At 35.8% G+C, this 21,346-nt stretch overlaps 1 protein-coding gene across 1 annotated transcript in view; it reads right to left on the reverse strand.

The window, feature by feature from the left end:
* ABCG1 (ATP binding cassette subfamily G member 1) overlaps positions 1–21,346 on the reverse strand; it is a 121,325-nt gene that overhangs the window by 93,773 nt on the left and 6,206 nt on the right. Inside the window, exon 2 of the mRNA XM_043994629.1 lies at positions 18,850–19,093. Coding sequence (XP_043850564.1) covers positions 18,850–19,093 — 244 coding nt within the window. The remainder of the gene's footprint in view (positions 1–18,849; positions 19,094–21,346) is intronic.

Raw genomic sequence — 21,346 nt, forward strand, 5'->3', positions numbered from 1 at the left:
TTCTACTTTGCTCATAGAGCACAGCACATTTTTTGATGCAGGCATTCCATGATGGATGGTCCTGTGCCAGTGATTCCTATGTCTCACAATCAATTCTGAAGCTCTTCAGAGAGACCTTGAGGGTGTATTTGTAATACTTCTTCTGACCTCCATGTGAGTGTTTGCCTTGGGTGAGTTCTCTATAAAAATAGTCTTTTAGAGTAACAAACATTTGGCATTCAAGCACAGCCCATCAGAGCTCATGAGCTCTCTATAGCAGAGTTTCAATACTTGGCAGTTCAGCTCAAGAAAGCACCTCAGTATCTGGTGTCTGATCTTGCCAGATGATCTTCAGAATCTTCCTAAAGTAAATCAAATGAATGTAATTCTGTTTTCTGGAATGGCACTGGTAGATTGACCAAGTTTCACAGGCATACAGCAATGAGGTCAGCACAACAGCTCTACAGACCTTCAGTCTGATAGGCAGCCTAATACTTTTTCTCTCCCACACTTTCCTTTCAAGACACCAAAACACTGAGCTAGCTCTGGCAATGCATGTACCAGAGCATCATCCATGTCCATCCCTGGAAAGTATACTGCCAAGGCAAGTGAACTTATCCACAGCACTCAAAGTTTTTCTGCTGTTGGGCTACACTAGGTCAAAGGTTTTTAATCTTTTCTGTGATGGGGGGGGGGGACAGGTGGAGCAAAGATGGCAGAGAGAAGCCAGGAAGTTGCCTGAGCTCTCTTGAGATTCCCTTAAAACAACACAACATTAAACCAAGCCTCTAAACAGATTCTGAAACTAAAGAACCTACAAAAACACAGAGAGACATAATCTTCCAACTTGAGATAATTTAGAAGACTTCAGGAAAGGTTGGACACTTGGGCAAAAGGGGAGCATAGCACAGCTCAGCAGCACACTGAAGAGGGGGTCTGGACAAGTCAGCTGGAGGATCTTGGCCCCAGCAAAGAAAAGCAACTGAGGCCCCTTGGTCCTAACTCTGTAGGCTGTGGTGCAGCAGGCTAGTTGGGAGACCCGCCAGGCCCAGCTGAGAGGGCAAACAGCCAGATAGAGAACCACCCACAGGAAAGGTGCAACTAGGCCAAGCAATCCCAGCACAGGAAGTAGGTCTAGGGTGGTGAGGAATCTGCAAGCCACAGAGGCCTAAGAGCAGAAAGCCAGTGACCAGACCCCTATCTCCCAGCACAAGAAGCCTGCAACAGTGGCCCCTGTGCCCCAGGAGCAGACCTCAACTTTAAAAGTAATAAATAAGCCACAACATGAGTAAGAAAAAGAAAAGGGCCCTTACCATTGAGAACTTCTGTGTCAACAGGGAAGACCAAAACACAAATTCAAAAGAGGACAATACTCTCAAAATGCCTACATGTGAAGCCTCAAGGGGGAAGATGAATTGGTCTCAAGACTAAAATGCCTTCCTGGAAGAGCTCAAAAAGGATTTTAAAAATCCAATGAGAGAAGTAGAGGAAAAAATGGGAAAAGAAATGAGAGAAATGAGAGTTATGCAAGAAAACTATGAAAAAAGAATCAACAGTTGGAGAAGGAAGCACAAAAATTAACTGAAGAAAACAATTCCCTAAAAAATATAATTGGGGGCAACTAGGTGGCGCAGTAGATAGAGCACCGGCTCTGGATTCATGAGGACCTGAGTTCAACTCCAGTCTTAGACACTTAACACTTACTAGCTGTGTGACCCTAGACAAGTCACTTAACCCCAATTGCCTCACCAAATATATATATATATATATATATATATATATATATATATATATATATATATATATATATATATATATAAAATTTGTCAATTGGGAAAAAACTTGGTCAAATGAAAAAAGAGACGCAAAATTTTTTCAATTTGCTGTAACTCATGGTTCCATGTATGGATGGTGTGGTGCTGGTTAGTGGAGAACCTCTGTTTTCTTGGAGTTAATTGTTGGGTCAGAATTAGCAAAACTGACAGAGAACCAATTCATACTCTGTTGCATCTCAGCCTCAGAGGCTGCATTGAGTGCACAACCATCTGTAAACAAAAAGTTGTACACTAACTCTTCCTCCCTTTTAGTCTTGGCCTGTAGCCTTTTCAAGTTAAATAATTTACCATCACTGTGGTAGCTGACCTTGATGTTGTTTCTGTCCTCATTTAAGGCATCTGGCAACATTGCTGAAAACATCATGCTAAAAAGCATGGGAGTGGAGCAGCTGGGTGGCACAGTGGATGGAGCACCGGCCCTGGAGTCAGGAGGACCTGAGTTGAGATCCGATCTCAGACACTTGACACTCACTGGTTGTGTGACCCTGGGCAAGTCACTTAACCCCAAATGCCTCACTAAAAAAAAAAAAAGCATGGGAGCAAGCAAACCCCTGCTTCACCTCATTGGTATCTGGGAAAACACAAGAACAGCACCTATTATTCAGAACCAGTGCAAGCATGCCATCATGGAATTGGCATATAATACTGATGGACTTGGTTCAGGATGCAACCTCATGAGAAATGAAGAGATGGCTGCTGGGCACTTGCACTTAAGTGGAGGTTCTGGGAGGACTCATTCAATCAGGGGGAAGAGCCAAAGAGGTAGAGAATACTTCCAATGTGGGAATTCTAGGCTGCAGTGATCTTTCAGGATGAAGAGGCTGATTACATTTTACTAGCATTTGGGGATTATTGGTCCCCCTTTTTCCCAGTCCTAAGCAAGCACATCAAGGAAAGAGACTGGATATAATGCAGCCCAAGGGAAGAAGTTAGGAGTCAGATTTCAGGTCAATATAAACAAGAATTTCCTAACACTGGAAGAGGTTGCTACATGACATAGAGTGTTTTCATCCACTTTCAAATAAAGCCATCTATCAGGGACCTTGCATTGCAGAGATTCCTGAATTGGGTGGAAGGGTTATACTAATTGACCTTTGAAGCACTTTCTAACTCAGTCTCTCATTTGAAAGCTATCAGAATCTTCTGGGTCATTTTGGCATGTATCAATTTAGAAGCAATGCCACTTACTCAATTGGGTGTCATAGCCAAAATCATCATGTAATAATTAAGAACCAGAAGTATTATAATTCCTTTTTCTGAAGGCAATGATACCATGTTGTGTCAAAACCGGAATCTCATATTTTATTTTGGATGAGGCAATTGGAGTTAAGTGACTTGCCTAGGGTCACACAGCTAGTAATTGTTAAGTGTCTGAGGCCAGATTTGAACTCAGGTCCTCCTGAATCCAGGGCCGATGCTCTATCCACTGTGCCACCTAGCTGCCCCGGAGTCTCATATTTTTCTTTTTTTGTTTTGTTTTGTTTTGTAAGGCAATTGGGGTTAAGTGACTTGCCCAGGGTCACACAGCTAGTAAGTGTTAAGTGTATGAGGCCAGATTTGAACTCAGGTCCTCCTGAATCCAGGGCCGGTGCTATAACCACTGCGTCACCTAGCTGGATGGAATCCCATATTTTTTAAAACCAAAATCTCATTAGAGATCAGGCTTTCTTGTTCAATTCCTTTCATTTAAGTACAATGGTATTTATAATATAGTATTATTGGTATTAATAGTATTAATAATGATAATAGGCAGCATTAGATAGTGCAAATACTATGTCGTTTTATCTTCAAAATAACCCTTTTAGTTAGGTCCTATTACTGTCCCACTGCACAGAAGAGGAAACTGAATCAGACGGAGGTTTAATGGCTTGTAAAGGGTTATACAGGTAATGTGAGACTAAATTTGAAGTCATATCATCTTGACTCCAAATAAAACACCCTATTCATTGTGACACTTTTATAAATTCAGAGTTGGTAGACTATATTTTGCTAATAACATACAATCTCTCTGGAACAAATGTTTATTTTTATTCCTTAAACAATCTAATATCTTTATTCTAAAAGTGATTACCACCACCCTCAAAGGACTTGGTAAATCATTTTATGCCAATGTATAAATAAAAGAAGGGGTTTCAAACTAAATAAAATGTCACCTGTCCTTATTGTTTAAACTTGGTTAGTTTAGTTCTGCCATACTAGAAAAATGTTAGATGAAACTTCTGAGTATTCAATATAGAGTCCTAGACTTAGAATCTAATGGGCTTTAGATAAAGAATAAAGGATGGAGAAGATTGAATATATAGATATGTATGCATATATCTATATATTTATATAGATATTAATATCAATATAGGTATCAATATAGATAGATATAGATAGAAATATGGATATAGATATAGATACACCCTCAAGTTAGATACTATAGGACACCCTCAAAGAAGGAAGAATAACCACTGTAACACAGAAATTCAGAGGAGCCAAAATCTATGAAAACAGAGTCAGTAGTAAAACCCATGACCTCAAATGTCTATACAAAAATTCTCAAAGTTTAGGCAAGAACCAAAAGGTCCTAATGCAAGGAGATAAGATGACTAGATTGTGAGTGGACCATAGGTCTGGTTGGATATGTTTTATTGAAAAGAAATAGCATAAGTAAAAGGGAGAATGGTTGGTAGAATTGTATATTAACAAAGTGAAGAAATACAGCAGGGGAGGAAAGAATGTTGAAGAATATTTAGGTGAAGGTCAAAGGATTTGGAAAAGGAAGTGACTTTTTATCTTTCCTTCCAGGTCACCTGGACAGAAAGAAGAAATAGATGTATTTTTTAAAATAGATCATAAATACTGTAAAGGGGCAAGATATTGTAGTGATAGGGTAGAGATTTGATCTATGGACCTCTTCACTCCCCTCTCTTCCTCCCTCTGCCCCCATCAAAAGCAGACCAGCTAATAACGTCATTAATTACCTTAGTGATTAATTAGTCCTTTAAGAGGTGGCAGAAACAGAAAGAGGAAATGCCATTCAGGATCCGATTCTTACTAACAGGTTGATGGAGTAGAAATGCAAGAGAAGTGGTGTATGAGAGGGAAAAAACATTTTTTTTGCTTAATAAAAATTATTTTTTAAGTGATGGGAGAGGATGAAAGAAATGATCACTTTCTCCTAGAGTTTGTTATAGAGGAGGAGAGAAAATCTGGACAGTATAATGGGGAAAACAAATGTCAGAGAATTTATAACAAAAGGTAGCTAAAATCCCAATGAGTAAAATGCTTCAGGGGAAATTAATCAGGAGGATTGGGGGAATACTCAAGAATAAAATTCTAAAGAGACAATTCCAATGAGAAGAAAAAAATGGGATTTGTTAGCTGAATCAAACATGGGCACACAGGGAACTCACCAACCAATTTGGATTTTAAAATATATAGAAGACAAGTAATAGAGTGAATATAAGAATTTGTCCCAGTTCTGTAAAAATAGTATGAGGAATGCTACAGTTCATAATGATCTGAGGCTGGTGAGAAAAGCTATAAACAAACAATAATTTTTAAGCTATATTAGAAGAAAAGAGAAAATTGCAGGGCTAGGACCTTTGCTCAGAGTGGGTGAGACTATGATAACTGGCAAAAGACAATGGGAAATTCATATTTTATTTATTTTCCCTGCAAAGGAGAATTGTATTTATACTGAAAATGAAAATAAAAACGATTAACAGGAAGTTGATAAGTAAGGTAATAAGTAAGTGATAGGTAAGGAAAGGAGATAATAAGAGAATGCCTACCTACCTTGATGAATTGAAATCACCTAGTTTAGGGAGCAGCCAGGTGATACAATGGAGTGTTGCATAGAATCAGGAAGACATCTTCTTGAATTCAAATCTGGCTGCTGACATTTACTAGCTGTGTGACCCTGGAAAAGTCACAAGTCTGTTTGCCTCACTTTCCTCAACTGTAAAATGAGCTATGGAAGGAAAACCTCAAAATGGGATCATGAAGAGTCAGATACAGCTAAACAACAGTATACATGTACTTCATTCTCAAGTTCTGAATCAACTGGAAGATGTGATTGTTTATACTGCTCAGGGATATTTAAAAGAATAAAGGGACAGTAAAAGTACTACAAATGGGGCAGCTAGGTGGCCCAGTGGATAGAGCACCGGCTCTAGATTCAGGAGGACCTGAGTTCAAATCCGACCTCAGACACTTAACACTTATTAGCTGTGTGACCCTGGGCAAGTCACTTAACCCCAATTGCCTCACCCCCCCCCCAAAAAAAGTACTACAAATGAGAAGAGCAAATGTCCCCTTTAAAAGTAAGAAAATAAAGGCTGCAAACTTTAGGACAATAAGCTTGGCTTCAATCCCTGGGAGGAATCTAGAATGCATCATTAAACTACCTAGAATAGGACAACTAGACAGCTAGAATCCAAATGGATCTCAAGAATCTAATAAGATGAAATTCAATAGAAGTAAATGCAAAGCAACACTTGAGTACAAAAAATCAACTTCTTGATTATAAAATTAGAAAGGCATGGTTAAATATCAGTTGTTCTGAAAAAAGATGTCCCGGTTTCAAACTCAATATGAAATATAAATATGATGTAGTAGCCCTTGATGGGCTAAACCTAACTTAATCCAGTCCCTTGTAATTTAGAAAGAAATGAGTCATTCATAGGTCATTTAACAGTTCACAAAATAGGTTTCTTTAGCCATAGCAAAGGAAGGATAACCAGGAAGGATATTAGGTGAGAACACCACATGGATTCAGGCAAGGGCACACAATTTCCTTTTGTTAGTCATACTGTGGTTCCATAGTCAGAAGCCTCAGAGAGGGACCTGGAACTCCCAATGGCCTTTCTTACTCAGGCAAACAGGAAACCATATCAACAAACTAAGCCAGTCTCCTGAGCCAATTAACTCTCAAGGTGAGTTTCAGTACCTCTTGAAGAAAAATAGTAGCCTAACCTGAATGGGGTAGGTCCTGAGAAAAAGCAAGCCACTGTCCTATCATATAGCCAAAAAGAGCTCACGCAACCTTGAGCTACATTAAGAGTATCATAGCTTCAAGAAGTAGGTGCTTTTCTGATGTCTTCATTATACCTTATATAGAAAGTTTTGTTCTGCTCTGGGCACCATTGTACAGGAAGGACATTGATAAGCTTCGGATAGTGTCCATAGGAGGGCAGTAAGAATGGTAAAGAGCCTTGAGTCCTTTTCATATGAACACTGCTTGAAGGAACTGGGTATATTTAGCTTGGAGAAGAGAAGGCAGGAGGACTATTTTCACATATCTGAAGGGACCCCCTTACACCTATCAGAAATTGCAAGTGCTCAAAGGTATGAAAGAAAAATATGGGATAGTGAGCTGGTCTAACCATTGTGGAGAACAATTTGTACACATGCCCAAAGGGCTATTAAACTGCACATACCCTTTGAACCAGCAATAGCACTTCCAGGTCTCTATCCCAAAAAGAACAACAACAAAAAAAAAACCTCTCTCTCTCTCTCTCTCTCTCTCTCTCTCTCTCTCTCTCTCTCTCTCTCTCTCTCGCTATATATATATATATATATATATATATATATATATACATACATACATATACATATAGATACATATAGATACATGTATAGATATAGATAGATATAGCAGCTCTTTGTAACACTAAAGATAGTAAAGAACTGGAAATTTAAGGGATGCTCATCGGTTGGGGAATGGCTGAAGCAGTTGTGGCATATGATTGTGATGGAATACTATTGTGCTATAAGAAATTATTGGGGGGGTGATTTCAGGAAAACATGGCCACCCCCTCCCCCCAAAAAAAGAACCATGAACTGATGCAAAGTAAAGTTTGAAGAACTGGTAGATGTCAAAACTTGATAAGTGCTAAGGTCATAAATTACTCAGGTCCAGTCAGGAGTGATGCACAATACATGATGTTTACTGTAAAGGCAGATGTGAACGCCTAGGTTCAGGGATGGTATTGAGCAAGATTTATGGGAACTGTCTACCAGAAGCTGTCCATGCTTATGAGGGCATGGTATCATCCCACTAAGGCTACTAGATTGTGGTTTCCCTTGGGCAGTTAGGTGGGCTTCCCAATCCCACAAGTAAGTCAGCCTTAGTGACCAAGCTGAATGCTCTGCTCTTGCTAAGCTCTGGCTGATCAGTGTGGGATTTTAAAAATATATTTTAGAAGGATGTGTTTATGTATAAGGGGAAGGGTTGGAACTTTATCTGGGGTACACATACAGTGTGAGCTCAGACAATGCCTTGGGGCCCCTTAAGCTTGTCTATATAAAACATGTTTAGAGGTGGTTACCAATGAGTGTGACTATGAAACTTATATGCTTCTTTACATTAAGAAAGGAGTTATTTTGCTAAAGTGTGTGTGTTGGAGTGGGAACATGCCATGCAGTTGTGTTCGCACATACTATGGGAGCTTTAGAAATTTAATGAACATGTTTTTGTGGGAAGGGGTCATAGGTTTAACAAAGATTAATTGTGCATACTATCAGCAATGTTGTAATGATGATTAACTGTGAAAGATCTGACTGCTCTAATCCAGGGCTTCTTAATCTTTTTCCACTTGTGACCCCTTTTTGCCCAAGAAATTTTTATGTGACCCTGAGTATATAGGTATATAAAATAGATATACAAATCATACATTTACTGCCAAATTTTTCATGACCCCCACATTCAGTTACATGACCACATATGAGGTTATGACCCAGAGTTTAAGAAGCTTTGCTCTAATCAATACAATGATCCAAGACATTTCCAAAGGACTAATGATGAAAAAATGCTATCCTACCCCAGAAAGAGAATTGATGAACTCTGAGTAGAAATCAAAATATAATTCTCTCACTTTTTGATTTCACTTGCTTTTTTTTGGAATAGGCAAATATGGAAATTATGCTTTGCATGATTTCACATGTATGATATCATAATGCTTGCCTTCTCCGTGGGTAGGAGAGGGAAAGAATTTGGAACTCAAAATTTAAAAAGGAAAGAATGTTTAAAATAAATAAATAATAAATTGAAATATTAAATTGTTTTAAAAAAACACCATATATCAAAAGGTCTGTCATGTAGAGAAGGGATTGGATTTGTTCTTTTTAGTCCTACAGGACAGAATCAAAGGCCAGAGGTGGAAGTTACAAAGGGGCCAATATAAACTTGATATCAGGGAAAACTTTCCAACAAGTAGAGCTGTTCAAAAGCAGAATGAGATGCCAAGAGAGGTGTTAGGTTCCCCTTCTTGGATGTCCTCAAGCAGAGTTATAGCAGGATGTTCTCAAGTACGTTATAGAAGGATTCCTTTATGGAAGGGTTGAACTAGATAACAGTTAAGGTCCCTTCCACCTCTCAAATTCTGTGATTCCATGATTCTTTTGGGTTAGAAAATTTGGCTTTGAATCCTGCCCCAGCCACTTAGGAGGTGTGTGATTATGATGAAGTTACTTAATCTCTCTGTGTTTGATTTTCCTCATCTGGAAAATGGGTGGACTTAAGGGCTTCTAAGATCCCTTTCAGCTCTAAATCTATGATTCTATAAATCTAAGTAATATTCTGTCATTTTACTACAGATAAATATACTGTTACCAGTGGGTTCAAAGGCATTCAGAAGGTGTTCCATCTTTCCAAATCCGTAAGGACCAAGTAAAAGTCTTTGGCTCCCTGTTCTGTTACTTTAATAAAGGGATCTAATGGAATAGGTTGTGATTATACTGTTGTTATAAAAATAAGGAGAGACAGCCCCAAATGAAGATGCTGAATAATAAGACCAATAATACTATTATACATTTTTAAGCAATAATATTCCTCTCCCAAATCTGACTATTATATTCCCCCAGAATTCTGAAAGGTAGTTCACTCATTAAGTCAATCATAATCCCTTTCAAGCTTCTAAAGCTATCTCATTCTAAAAAATTAGTTTACCTCCTCCCCCCATTAAGTTATCACCGAATTTTAGATACAAATTAATAAAGGCAAGTTATCACACAGAATGTCATGATTCAGTTGTATAATATACAGTTCTATAGAAATCTTCAGAACAATTGGAACCAAGGTTCCTAGGTTCATAGATATTTCTCAAAGGGGCTTGGATATAATTTCTTCCCAATTGTTTTGGACTGATTAAAACCTAAAATAATATTTTGCTACGGAATGATCTTGTAAGGAAGAGAAGAGAATGAATGAAATGAGGGATTGGTAGAACGCAGCTAGAAATGGACAAGATTGTAAATCTAAAATTCTGTTTGTTTTGCCACAATCTCTGGAGTTTGATCTTACTGATGAAAATCCCTGTCCAAAAGAGTTTGAGGCAGTCATAATGAATTTGGGTAGAATGAAAATTTCTCTTCTTGAGGTTCCCAAAAGATACCTGTTAATGAATTGCACTGATTTTAACCAGGCTGTTATTACAAGGCTGGTGGTTATCCTATTACTGGCTGGTTATTATCCTTTTTTTACCTTGTTAGGCAGGTGAAAAGAAAGTAACTTTACTTAAGAAAGATATGCAAAAGCATTTTTACAAATGAAGTGCAATTATTAAAGATAATCTAAAATTTTGGCCTGGCATTTTAATTTCTCCTTTGTGTGTGTGTTTTTTGTGTGTGTGTGGGAACAATAATGCTGCTTAAATATTGGATTTCAGGTTTTTTCTGCATGCTTGTTAATTTTTACCTTTTAAAATGATGAATTGACTGGAAAATTACATTTTACATATATATATATATATATATATATTACTTATACTATCCTGCTTCATTAGTTTGTTTTTCATGCTAAATTTTATAACAATGTTGTATTAATAAGTGTATTCTATTTCTAAGAATAACATCACTTTCTTAAAGAAAATTAAACCATATGTGCCAGATTATTTCATAGGTGGATGGATACTTAAGGCAGATGCTCTCTGTAATAAAATCAAACTCCTTCTTGCATTGACCACTTGACTAAATGGATGGGGGGTAGGAAGTTGCCTTATAATTATTTGCCAGCTTAAAAATAATTAAAAGCTTGGTGAGGGTGCAGCTAGGTATTACAGTGGATAGAACATTGGCCCTGGAAAGACCCGGGTTCAAATTTGTCCACAAACGCTTAGTAGCTGTGTGATCTGGATTAAGGCATTTAAGCCTAATTGTCTCCCCCCACCCCACAAACATTTATACACCCAAAGATTCCAGTTTCTGGGATAAGAACTCACTATTTGACAAGAACTACTGGGAAAACTGGAAGATAGTATGCAGAAACTAAGCACAGACAGTATACCAAACAGTATACCAAAATAAGTTCAAAATGGGTACATAATTTAGTCATAAAGGTTGATACCATAGGCAAATTAGGAGAGGAAGGAATAGTTTAACGTAACAGATCTATGACAAGGGGAAAAATTTATGACCAAACAAGAGATGGAGACTATTATGAAATGAAAAATGGATCATTTTGATTACATTAAATTAAAAAGGTTTTATATAAACAAAACCAATGCAACCAAGATTAGAAAGAAAGCAGACAAGATATTAAACAATTTTTATAGTTTGTGTTTCTGATAAAGGCTTCATTTCTAAAATATATAGAGAACTGAATCAAATTTATGAGAATATAAGTCATTCCCCAATTGAGAAATAATCAAAGGATATAAACAGGTGGTTTTCAGATGAAGAAATTAAAGCTATTTATAGTTTTATAAAAATGTTCTAAATCACTATTAATTAGAGAAATGAAAATTAAAACAACTCAGAGATACCACCTCACACCTATCAGATTGGCTAATATGACAAAAAAAGGAAAATGATAAATGTTGGAGATGTGGGAAAATTGGAAGACTAATGCATTGTTGGTGGAATTGTGAACTGATCCTACCATTCTGGAGAACAATTTGGAACTATGTCCAAGGGGTATAAAACTGTGCCTACCCTTTGACCCAGCAATACCACTGCTAGGTCTGTATCCCAAAGAGATCATAAAAAAGAAAAAAGGACCTACATGTACAAAAATATTTATAGCACTTCTTTTTGTGGTGGGAAAGAATTAGAAATTGAGGGAATGCCCATCAATTGGGGAATGACTGAATAAGTTTTGGTATATGATTGTGATGGAACACTATTGTACTCTAAGAAATGATGAGCAGGTGGATTTCAGAAAACCTGGAAAGACCTACATGAACTGATTCTGAGTGAAGTGAGCAGAACCTGGAGAACATTATACTCAGTAACTGCAGCATTGTGCCATGATCACTTGTGATAGACTTAACTCTTATCACCAATACGATGATCCAAGAGAATTCCAAAAGACTCATGAGATAAAATACTCTCTACATCCAGAAAAAGAACTGTACAATCTGAATGCAGATCCAAGCATACTATTTTTACTTTTTTATTTCTTGTGGTTTTTCCCTTTTGTTCTGATTCTTTTTTCACAACATGACTAATGTGGAAATACATTTACTATGATTATACATATATAACCTATATCAGATTGGTTGTTGTCTTGGGGGGGAAGGGAAAGGAGGAAAGGAGAAACATTTGCAACTCAAAATCTTACAAAAATGAATGTTAAAAGCTTGGTAAGATGGTATTTGACACATAGAAGTTGCTTAATATATGTCTTTTGATTAATTGATGCAGAGTTCCTCCAAGGCAGTGTATCTACATATACTATCAGTATGTCTATCCTATGAGAAAATATAGCTAAGACTGCAAAATCTTGCCAAAAATAGAGTTCCTACAATACCTTCGTGATTTTTAATTAAATAAGTAAAATCCTTACAATCTTGGAAGAGGTTTAAAACTAATGGAAATATCCAAAAACCCTTTAAAGTTCAAATTTTAAAAAGCAAAGTTTAAAAAGACAACTCTTCTGTTTGTGAACTGAAATGACAGTATATGAGGTAACAGTGCAGTTCAATAGTCTTCCAAATGATTTTGTCCCATCAGCTTATGATGCATAAATTAATTCCTTGTGGGAAAGTAATTACTACATGAGAAGTATGTGAAGGTGTCCTTAGAGATTATTTTTTTTCTCTTGAGTATAATTCCTTTCAGAATTATGTTCTCTACTGAGAATCCATTACATGATCTCTGTTTCTCTCCAAAGAGATCATTAATCATATGAAAAAAGCATAAATGCAATTGAAAAAGCAATATGCGTCTAAGCTTTTGTAAATTTGAACTCAAGTTTAACAGAGTAAATGCTTGGACTCTCATCCCCACAAAACAAGACCTTTGATAAACAGATTTTTTTTTTTTTAGGTATTTCAAAGCCCTTGGTTTTTTGAATAGTAGCCATGGTAGTACCTTTCTTTGCAGAGCTCTTTCTGTCATTGGGGCCACTGCTAAAGATCTATGTGTTGGGTAAAACAATGGCTTAGCATTATCTTCCCGATATTTTCAATTGCATCCAAGGCAGATTTGAATTTTGCAGCTGAAAGAGTAAGGGAATCAGAATCACAAGGACTGGAATAAAAGTTCTCACTCTGACACGACTTTGGAAGGGTCACTTTATGTCTCTGGGCTCCTGGGTCTTATATGTGACATGAGGAAGGTTGACTAAATGGTTTTTGTAGGTTCTTCCAAAACTTAAATTTGATGATTTGTCTATGATATTATGGTCATAGTGTTTTATAGTGAGCCTCCAACATAAAGTGCTGAACACCAGCAGTATATTTAATGTGCTGAAAGTGTGATAAGATAGTCCCTAACCCAAGGAGACTTCCTTAAGCTACATGAAGAAAATAGTAAATTGAAAATACACTACAATGAGAAATTGAAGATGTATAAGCTCTGCTGATGAGAGACATCTCATCATAAGCTTTCACTCAGTAAGAAAAACCTCAAAACTTTTTTGATACTGCCTCAGAGAGGAATGGGGGAGCATCTAAGAAAAATATAACTAGCTCCAACAAAAGTAAGCACAATAAAAAGCCTTAAGAGGAACTTTAGCTCCACATTCCATGGAACTATCCCCAAAATAGGGTAAGAGCAGTGCTTCCCTGATAACTATTTGGACATAGATGCCAAGATATGCCACATGGGGCTCTGAACTAATTAAGATAATCTCTTGTTTTCTCTTACTTCAAAGAATTATTTTTTACATATCCATTTTCTACTTTTCCAACCTCTCTGGAGCCTCCTACACACACACACACACACACACACACACACGCATGCACGCACGCACACATGCACGCATGAATGCACGCATGCACACACAACAATCAGGAACAAAGCATTTGATTCAAAAGGGTCCTTAGAGAGAGGCAAGGTGAAATAACAGAAATAGCACTGAGTTTGGGGTCAAAGAAGGTGGATTCAAATACTGTCTCTATCATTGTCCCAGGATACCTAGGCAATTTTCTTAGTCTTCTACTTCTTGGAAGTCCTGAAGGAGCTGGAAACCCCACTTACTTTTCACAGCTGACCTCGTGTGACTTTAGGCAAGTGACATAACCCTTTTGGGCCTTGTTTCCTCATCAGTAAAATGAGGGGTTTTCATGTCCAGATCTTATCCTATGAACCTGTAATTCTAGAGAGATAAGCAACATGACAAATTCAAGCCTCCTGTTCCAAATCCAGTGTTCTGTCTGCTATCCCATACTCCTCTAATAAAAGTGAGAACAAGATTAAGTGAATAGGAGGATTCTGATAGAGTAAGCTAAGAAATCAAAGGAGGAAAGGTTCACTTTTAGCACCAGAGATAAACACTGAAAAGGAAAAATAAAAGAGGTAAACTGTGTAGAATGACCAGTCCTGATAGTTTCTCCAAAAGTCAACAATTACAGCCACTGATTAGATAAAAATGTATTTGTTTAAAAAGTTTAATGGCTAGTATTAAAATTTACTTTTTAAAGTAAAGTAAAGTATTCACATGCTCAATTGGAAATTAGTTTCAAAATGAGATTCTGCCAACAGTTTCTAAATGTTTAAACTTCTGGGTTGGGGATCACATTTACTTTTATTGTAGTTAGTTAACTCTCCAATTTATTGATAGTTTTTTCTAATTTATTGATACAAAAATATATTTTGACATATATACTTCTAAACTCCCTTACAAAGTATACTTTCCCCAAAATGGTTAGTTTATTGATAACTATATTTATTGTACATGGTGCTGATGATCTAAACATTTGTAATTATACTAAAATTTGGACAACAGGCCAAGTTTTTACAGGTGCAAATAATAGGCTGATAAAAATACTATCTAGGCCAAAGTTCTAATGGTCTATTTTAAAGATCCTATAGACCCAAGCACAGCAAAAGCCTCTTGACATTTCAGTGGACTTTTAAATCATTTCTCTCACTCTCATATAAAATTCCTTCCTCAAATCAAAGAGAAAAAAAATTGTAATTTAATACTAAAGTTTTAACAAGCTCAAACGAATGGTCAAAACCTTAGGCCTGAATGTAAAAGAATCCCTTTTTTTAAAAAAATAGGTTTTTATCATCCGCAAGTGTAAATGTTAGATAATGATTCTACCAAATAGACATTCAAAATATGTAGCTATTCTCCTGGTCACAGAATTTCAAAGCTGAAGAGAGTTTAGTAGTTATCTAGTCCAACTCGTATCCGAAAGGAAAACTAACTATAGCAGGTTTATCCAACAAGACTAACTATATAACCAAAAAGCTTTAACTGCTTTATGAATCCAATGGAGTTTTCTGAATGTTTATTCTCCCTAACCTTTCAGCAATGTATGAAACAATTGACTTCTCTTTCCTTCTTGATATATTCCACTTTCATAGTTTCTTTGACACTACTATCTCCCAAGTTCTTATCCTATCGATGAACACTCCTCAGTACCCTTTGCTGGTTCTTCTTTCTTCTTTCCCCCAAAAGATTCTGTCCTTTGACCTGCTCTCTTCTATCTCTAACTTCTAATATCTATTCCCATCACCTAGATATATAACAAATAGATAAAATGAAAGAAATGCCAGATATTATTATCATTTTATTAGCACTTTGAAGTCAAAAGGAAGGAGAAAGGGAGATGTATTTATATAGTATCTACCATGCATCAGACTTTGTGCTAAGCACTTTACAATTATCTCATTTGATTCTCACAAAAATCTGGCAAAGTAGATGCTATTACTATTCGCATTTTGCAGTTGAGAAAACCCGAGGAAGATAGAGGTTAAGAAACTGGGCCAGGGTCACACAGCTAGAAGTATATGAGGCTGAATTTGAACTCATATCTTCCTGATTGCAGGCCCAGTATTCTCTCTAGGTGGTGCTCACTGTTCAATTTAGGTGATTTCTAAATCTGCATATCCAGCTATCATCTCCCTTCAATTGCGATTCTGAAAAATATTTCCATGTGGATGTTCACTGAACCCTAAAATCCAAAATGAATGAAAATCATAATCCTCCACACACTCATTTATTTGTCAAAATTAATTATTTTGATAGCATTCCCATTTTCCCTGTTATGCAGGATTATAACCTGTCATCTTTGACTTTTCTTTATTCTTCACCTACAATACCCAATCAGTTGAAAAATCCTATTGATTTTACTTCTAAAATACTTTTTACATTTGTCTCTTCTCCACACACACAGCCATCACCTTAGTGTACAGGTCTTCATTTTCTTTCACCTAAACTATTGTAATGTTTTATTTATTTATTTATCTATCTATCTACCCACCTGCCTATTTATTTATTTATTTAGCAGGGCAATGAGGGTTAAGTGACTTGCCCATAGTCACACAGCTAGTGTCAAGTATCTGAGGCTGAATTTGAACTCAGGTCCTCCTGAATCCAGAGCCGGTGCTTTATGCACTGTGCCACCTAGCTGCCCCAATTGTAATATATTCTTAACTGTTCTCTGTCCTCTTTGCTTCCCTAATTTATTTTTCATACTGTTGCCAAAGTAACTTTCCGAATGCACAATTCTGACAATTTTACTTTCTATTCAAAAAATAATTATCCATGGCATAAAATTTAAAAATCCTTAGTCTGATATTCAAGGCCCTTCATAATTTGTTTTCAATCTACTTTTCTAATCTTATTTCACACCATTCCCCTTCAAGCATTCTTGATGCCATATTAGCCCATCCTCTTACCTCCAGTGCAATCATGCAAACTATCGCTCGTGCCCAAAACAGGTTCCTTCCACAATGTGCACATCTCCATTTCTCTTCTAGTCCCAGATTAGGTACTACCTCCTTCATGAAACATTTCCTAATCTCTTCATTTTTCTCCTCAGTCAGCTGAAAGTGATCTGTCCTTCCACAAAATCCTCAGAATACTGTATGGGGATCTCTTTCCATTTCTCTTATCATATTCTCCCTATATGTGTTGCCTTTCTTGTTACACCTTAATAAGTTCCTTGAGTGTGGAGCTCACATTATTTTTCATCTATCGCACCATGCTTTGAAGCAAGTATTTACTTAAATAAGTTCAAATTCCTCAAATGCAAAAGTCCTATGAGAGTCACTTGTCCCCTATTTCTTAAGGCTAGACAAACTAATATGTTAAATATGTTAATAGAAAACAAAAACTTAATAATTGTCTCTCCACAAAGATGCGGAGATTAGAACTAAATTGCTTTCTTAATGAAAAATAATTTTCCACTGGTGTCTTAATCACTGCTTTTCCTTTTTTTTCTTTATAGACTGTCAACTTGTTTTAAATTACTAGTAAGGACTCCTGAACAACATTCTTCAATGTGTGTTCTAACTTCCTCTTAATTAGTTTTCCTTCATCTATAGGAAAGAGCATTATATGGAAAGTTTACAAAGAATGCTACATTTAGCAAGACATAGGAAAATGAAAGCCAGTGGTACAAATAGGTCAGGATGAAGAAAATAAAATGTTAATGTAAGAATATATTTACTTCATGAATCTGGAGATAAGAAATGAGGAAAAGACATAGGTAACCACATTCCTGATAGAATTGAAAATTTATATCAGTAATTAATTCCCTTCAACTTCAAACAAACTTCCATAAGTTTATGCACAATCCAATTTCTCAAAGACAAGCAAGTGTCAACACTCTATATCTTTGGTTGCTACCCACATTATTCAATTTGATACACTAATAGTCTTCTGACATGAAATAGTAAAGAACCTTTAAAAAGATCTCTATCATAAAAAAGTATTTAGTAGAAGTTACTAGCTATTTTGAAAAAGTTAAAATAAAATTTTTTGCCTTCTATTTGATATTAAAATATTTAAAAGTTCATTTTAAAATAAAAGGCAATCACAAAATCTATGTATAAAAGTCCTTTAAACCAGATTCTGTCACATTAGGAAAAGTATAATGTACATTTTCATAAATCAAGAAGCTTGTCAATTCTTAACAAAAATGTAAATTTTCTAAAAAATATAATTTGAAGGGGTTTTTTGTCATTTTAGTGGGGGTTTTGAAATATGTATTTTTAGCTTGAATTAAAATTCCCAATCTTCATAATTAATATTTCTTTGATATATACCAAAAGTTCACATAACCATATCTCAGGCTTCTGAATATATTTTGGTGAAAACAAAAATTCAAATTTTTTTACTTATAGTAAAGAAGAGTGACATTTTTGGCAAAAGGAGTCTTTTTTCTATAATCTATAGACTGAATTTACTCTTTTAAAACTAAATGTATAATATATGGAGAAATTTCTAGTCTGAAGAAAAAAATCAAAGCATATGTCTTCTGATATTAAAGAGCTACTTCTAATTTCTCAGAAAGTAAAACTGTGCTATGATCAGATCCCAAGAAGCCTAATAATGGATGAATGAAATATTTAAACCATCGAGCTTTCCTTTTTCATATTACTTGACTATTACCAAAGTTTGAAGATACTCTAATCCTTAATTTCCCAATGTTGGAATACTTCAGAGTATTATATCATAGAATCATACCTGTTAGAATTTTGGATTATCTAGTTCCACCTTCTTGTTTGACCAATAAGAAAGTGACACACTGTGGCATCCAATGCTTTATTCAACAGATATACTGAAGAACTACAGTTCCATGCCTTTTTTCACTATGTTCTGCCTCCTTTACTACTTCTTACTAAATTTCAACATATGAGCTTGCCTCACCTTTCTTCCTCCACCATGGTCCTTCCGGGACAGAATAGGAAAGGTCTTTAAATTCAATGTTCACTGCTGCCCTCCTAGGCAAGGAGGAGAAACGCTGTGCTTCAGTCAGATTGTTATCAACCTTTTTCATGTGTCCATTCAGCAGGTCAGTCTCTGTACTGTCCATACTATTTGAAAGCACCTCATCCACTGAGACACAGACTGACTTTGGCTCTGTTACACCAGAAGAATAATTGCTGGCATTCTAGGGGGGGAAAGAGAAGAAAGCAATAAGGTCTTGTAAATGACATAGATGAAAGCAAAGTCTTTGTCATTAACAACTAGCAATATCAAGAAAATTCCAATGGAACTGGTATCCTATTATAAATAACAGTGTATCTACTTTAATTTTTTTTTTTAAGTGAGGCAATTGGGGTTAAGTTGACTTGCCCAGGGTCACACAGCTAGTAAGCGTTAAGTGTCTGAGGCTGGATTTGAACTCAGGTACTCCTGACTCCAGGGCCGGTGCTCTATCTACTGCGCCCCCTAGCTGCCCTACTTTAATTTTTAAAACGGAATTGGGTTGATTTTTTTCTATAATTTTTAGTTTAATGTTTTTAAGTTGAAATGTGAATGGGTAAATTGCCAAACATTTTATAGGGGATCATGAGATAAAGTCATAATTGTGATAAACTATTTTCTTTAATTATAAGAAAATTACCATCATCTTGAAAATGATTTTTCACTAAATTAAATGATAACTAAAGAAAATAAGGCATAACCTTCCACATAATCTCTCACTCAATTTCTTAATAGAATAACATATTATACTTTGTATTCCTCCATTATTCCATTTTATCTTCACAACACTCCTTTCTCTGTAATGATGAAGAAACTAAGGCACAGAGAGGCCTGAGATTATACAATCAATTTATTGGTGAATACACAGATTAAATTATTTTTAACAACATCTGGTGCTTCCATTCTCTATTTTTTTAAATCTAGTTTTGGTTTTCAAAACTTCCTTATATAGTTTAATTATAATTTAGGTGTCAAGGACCCAATGTGTTTCTATGACAAAGAGTAAAAATAACTCTGTAGTATATTAATAACCCTAAGGAAATAAATAATACACTAGGAACTATAAAATATAAAAAGGAAACCCAAGGTGTACACATAATTTATCAAACAAGATACTCTCTGAAAACTTTAGGTTAAAAATATGCTACATATGAGCATATATACTTTTTCCATACTGCTGAAGTTATGATCCCTATACCAGCATAATTGCTTATATAACTCACCAATAGAAATTCAGTTTACTCTCATACTGCTACAACATAGGGATAGGCAAAACTATGTTGATGTTTGATCAAAATAGGATTCAAATTCCATTGGTTTCATGATAGATTTTTCAAAAGTTTATTTAAAGGATCAGTTTTATATTATTTCTGTCAGTCAAAAAACCAAAAGGAATACAGAGAAAAGATTTCCTAAAAGTGACCATAAATCCTATTTAACAATTTAATTGATCAAATCAATCATGGTGGGAGGACCCATTAATATATTTTGCTAAAATTGAAAATCACATTTTGGCCACATTTGCTATGATAAGAGGTTTAAACTCTATCAATTTTTAAAATTTTTTTAAAGCAAAAAAAAGGAGAAACAATTATGGATAAAATGCCATTAAACAAGTCTATAACAGAAATATGAAAATGAAATAAAAAATGTCAAAACTAATCCTATTTTGTTGCAGATACTTTTGGCACATTTTGGAACCATCTAAAATCAGATTCACCTACTATGTGCAAGTTACTGACCTAAGCACTGGAGATGCAAAAAGAGACCTCAAGAAGTTTACAATCTAATGTAGGAGGTGACATGTAAATTAATATATACAATGCAAGATTTTATTTATATATGTCTGTGTGTTTATAGATGGATGGATGGATAGATGGGTGAGTGTGTGGGTGGGTGGATTGATGGATTATATATATACATATATCGTAGATATATGTATACATACGAATATATATGATATGTATGTATATTATGATAAATAATAAATAATTAAGAAGGAAAGCACTTGAATTAAAAGAGGGGTTATGTAAGGGTTCCTGTAAAATATAGGATTTTAGTTGGAATGTAAAGGAAGCCAAGGAGGTCATAGCAGAGGAGGGAGAGCATTCCAGGCATGGAGGAAAGCCAGAGAAAATGCGCAGAACAGCATGATGGAGTGTCTTGTTTGAGGAATAGCCAGGAGGCCAGTGTCACTAGATCAAAGAGTACATACTGGAAAGTAAGGTGGAAAAGACTGGAAAAGTAGGAGGGCACTGGGTTATTAAGGGCTTTGAATGCAAAAGAGTATTTTGTATTTGCTTCTGGAGGCAATAGGAAGCAAGTGGAGATTATGAAGTAGGAGGGTGACATGTCAGATCTGTATTTTTTAAAAATCACAGCAAATAAATCAAATGAGAAAATAGCTTTAGGAGAAGTGCAAGCTACAAATTTAACC

Source organism: Dromiciops gliroides, chromosome 3 (assembly GCF_019393635.1).
Source record: "Dromiciops gliroides isolate mDroGli1 chromosome 3, mDroGli1.pri, whole genome shotgun sequence".
In the NCBI taxonomy this organism is placed as follows: Eukaryota; Metazoa; Chordata; class Mammalia; order Microbiotheria; family Microbiotheriidae; genus Dromiciops; species Dromiciops gliroides.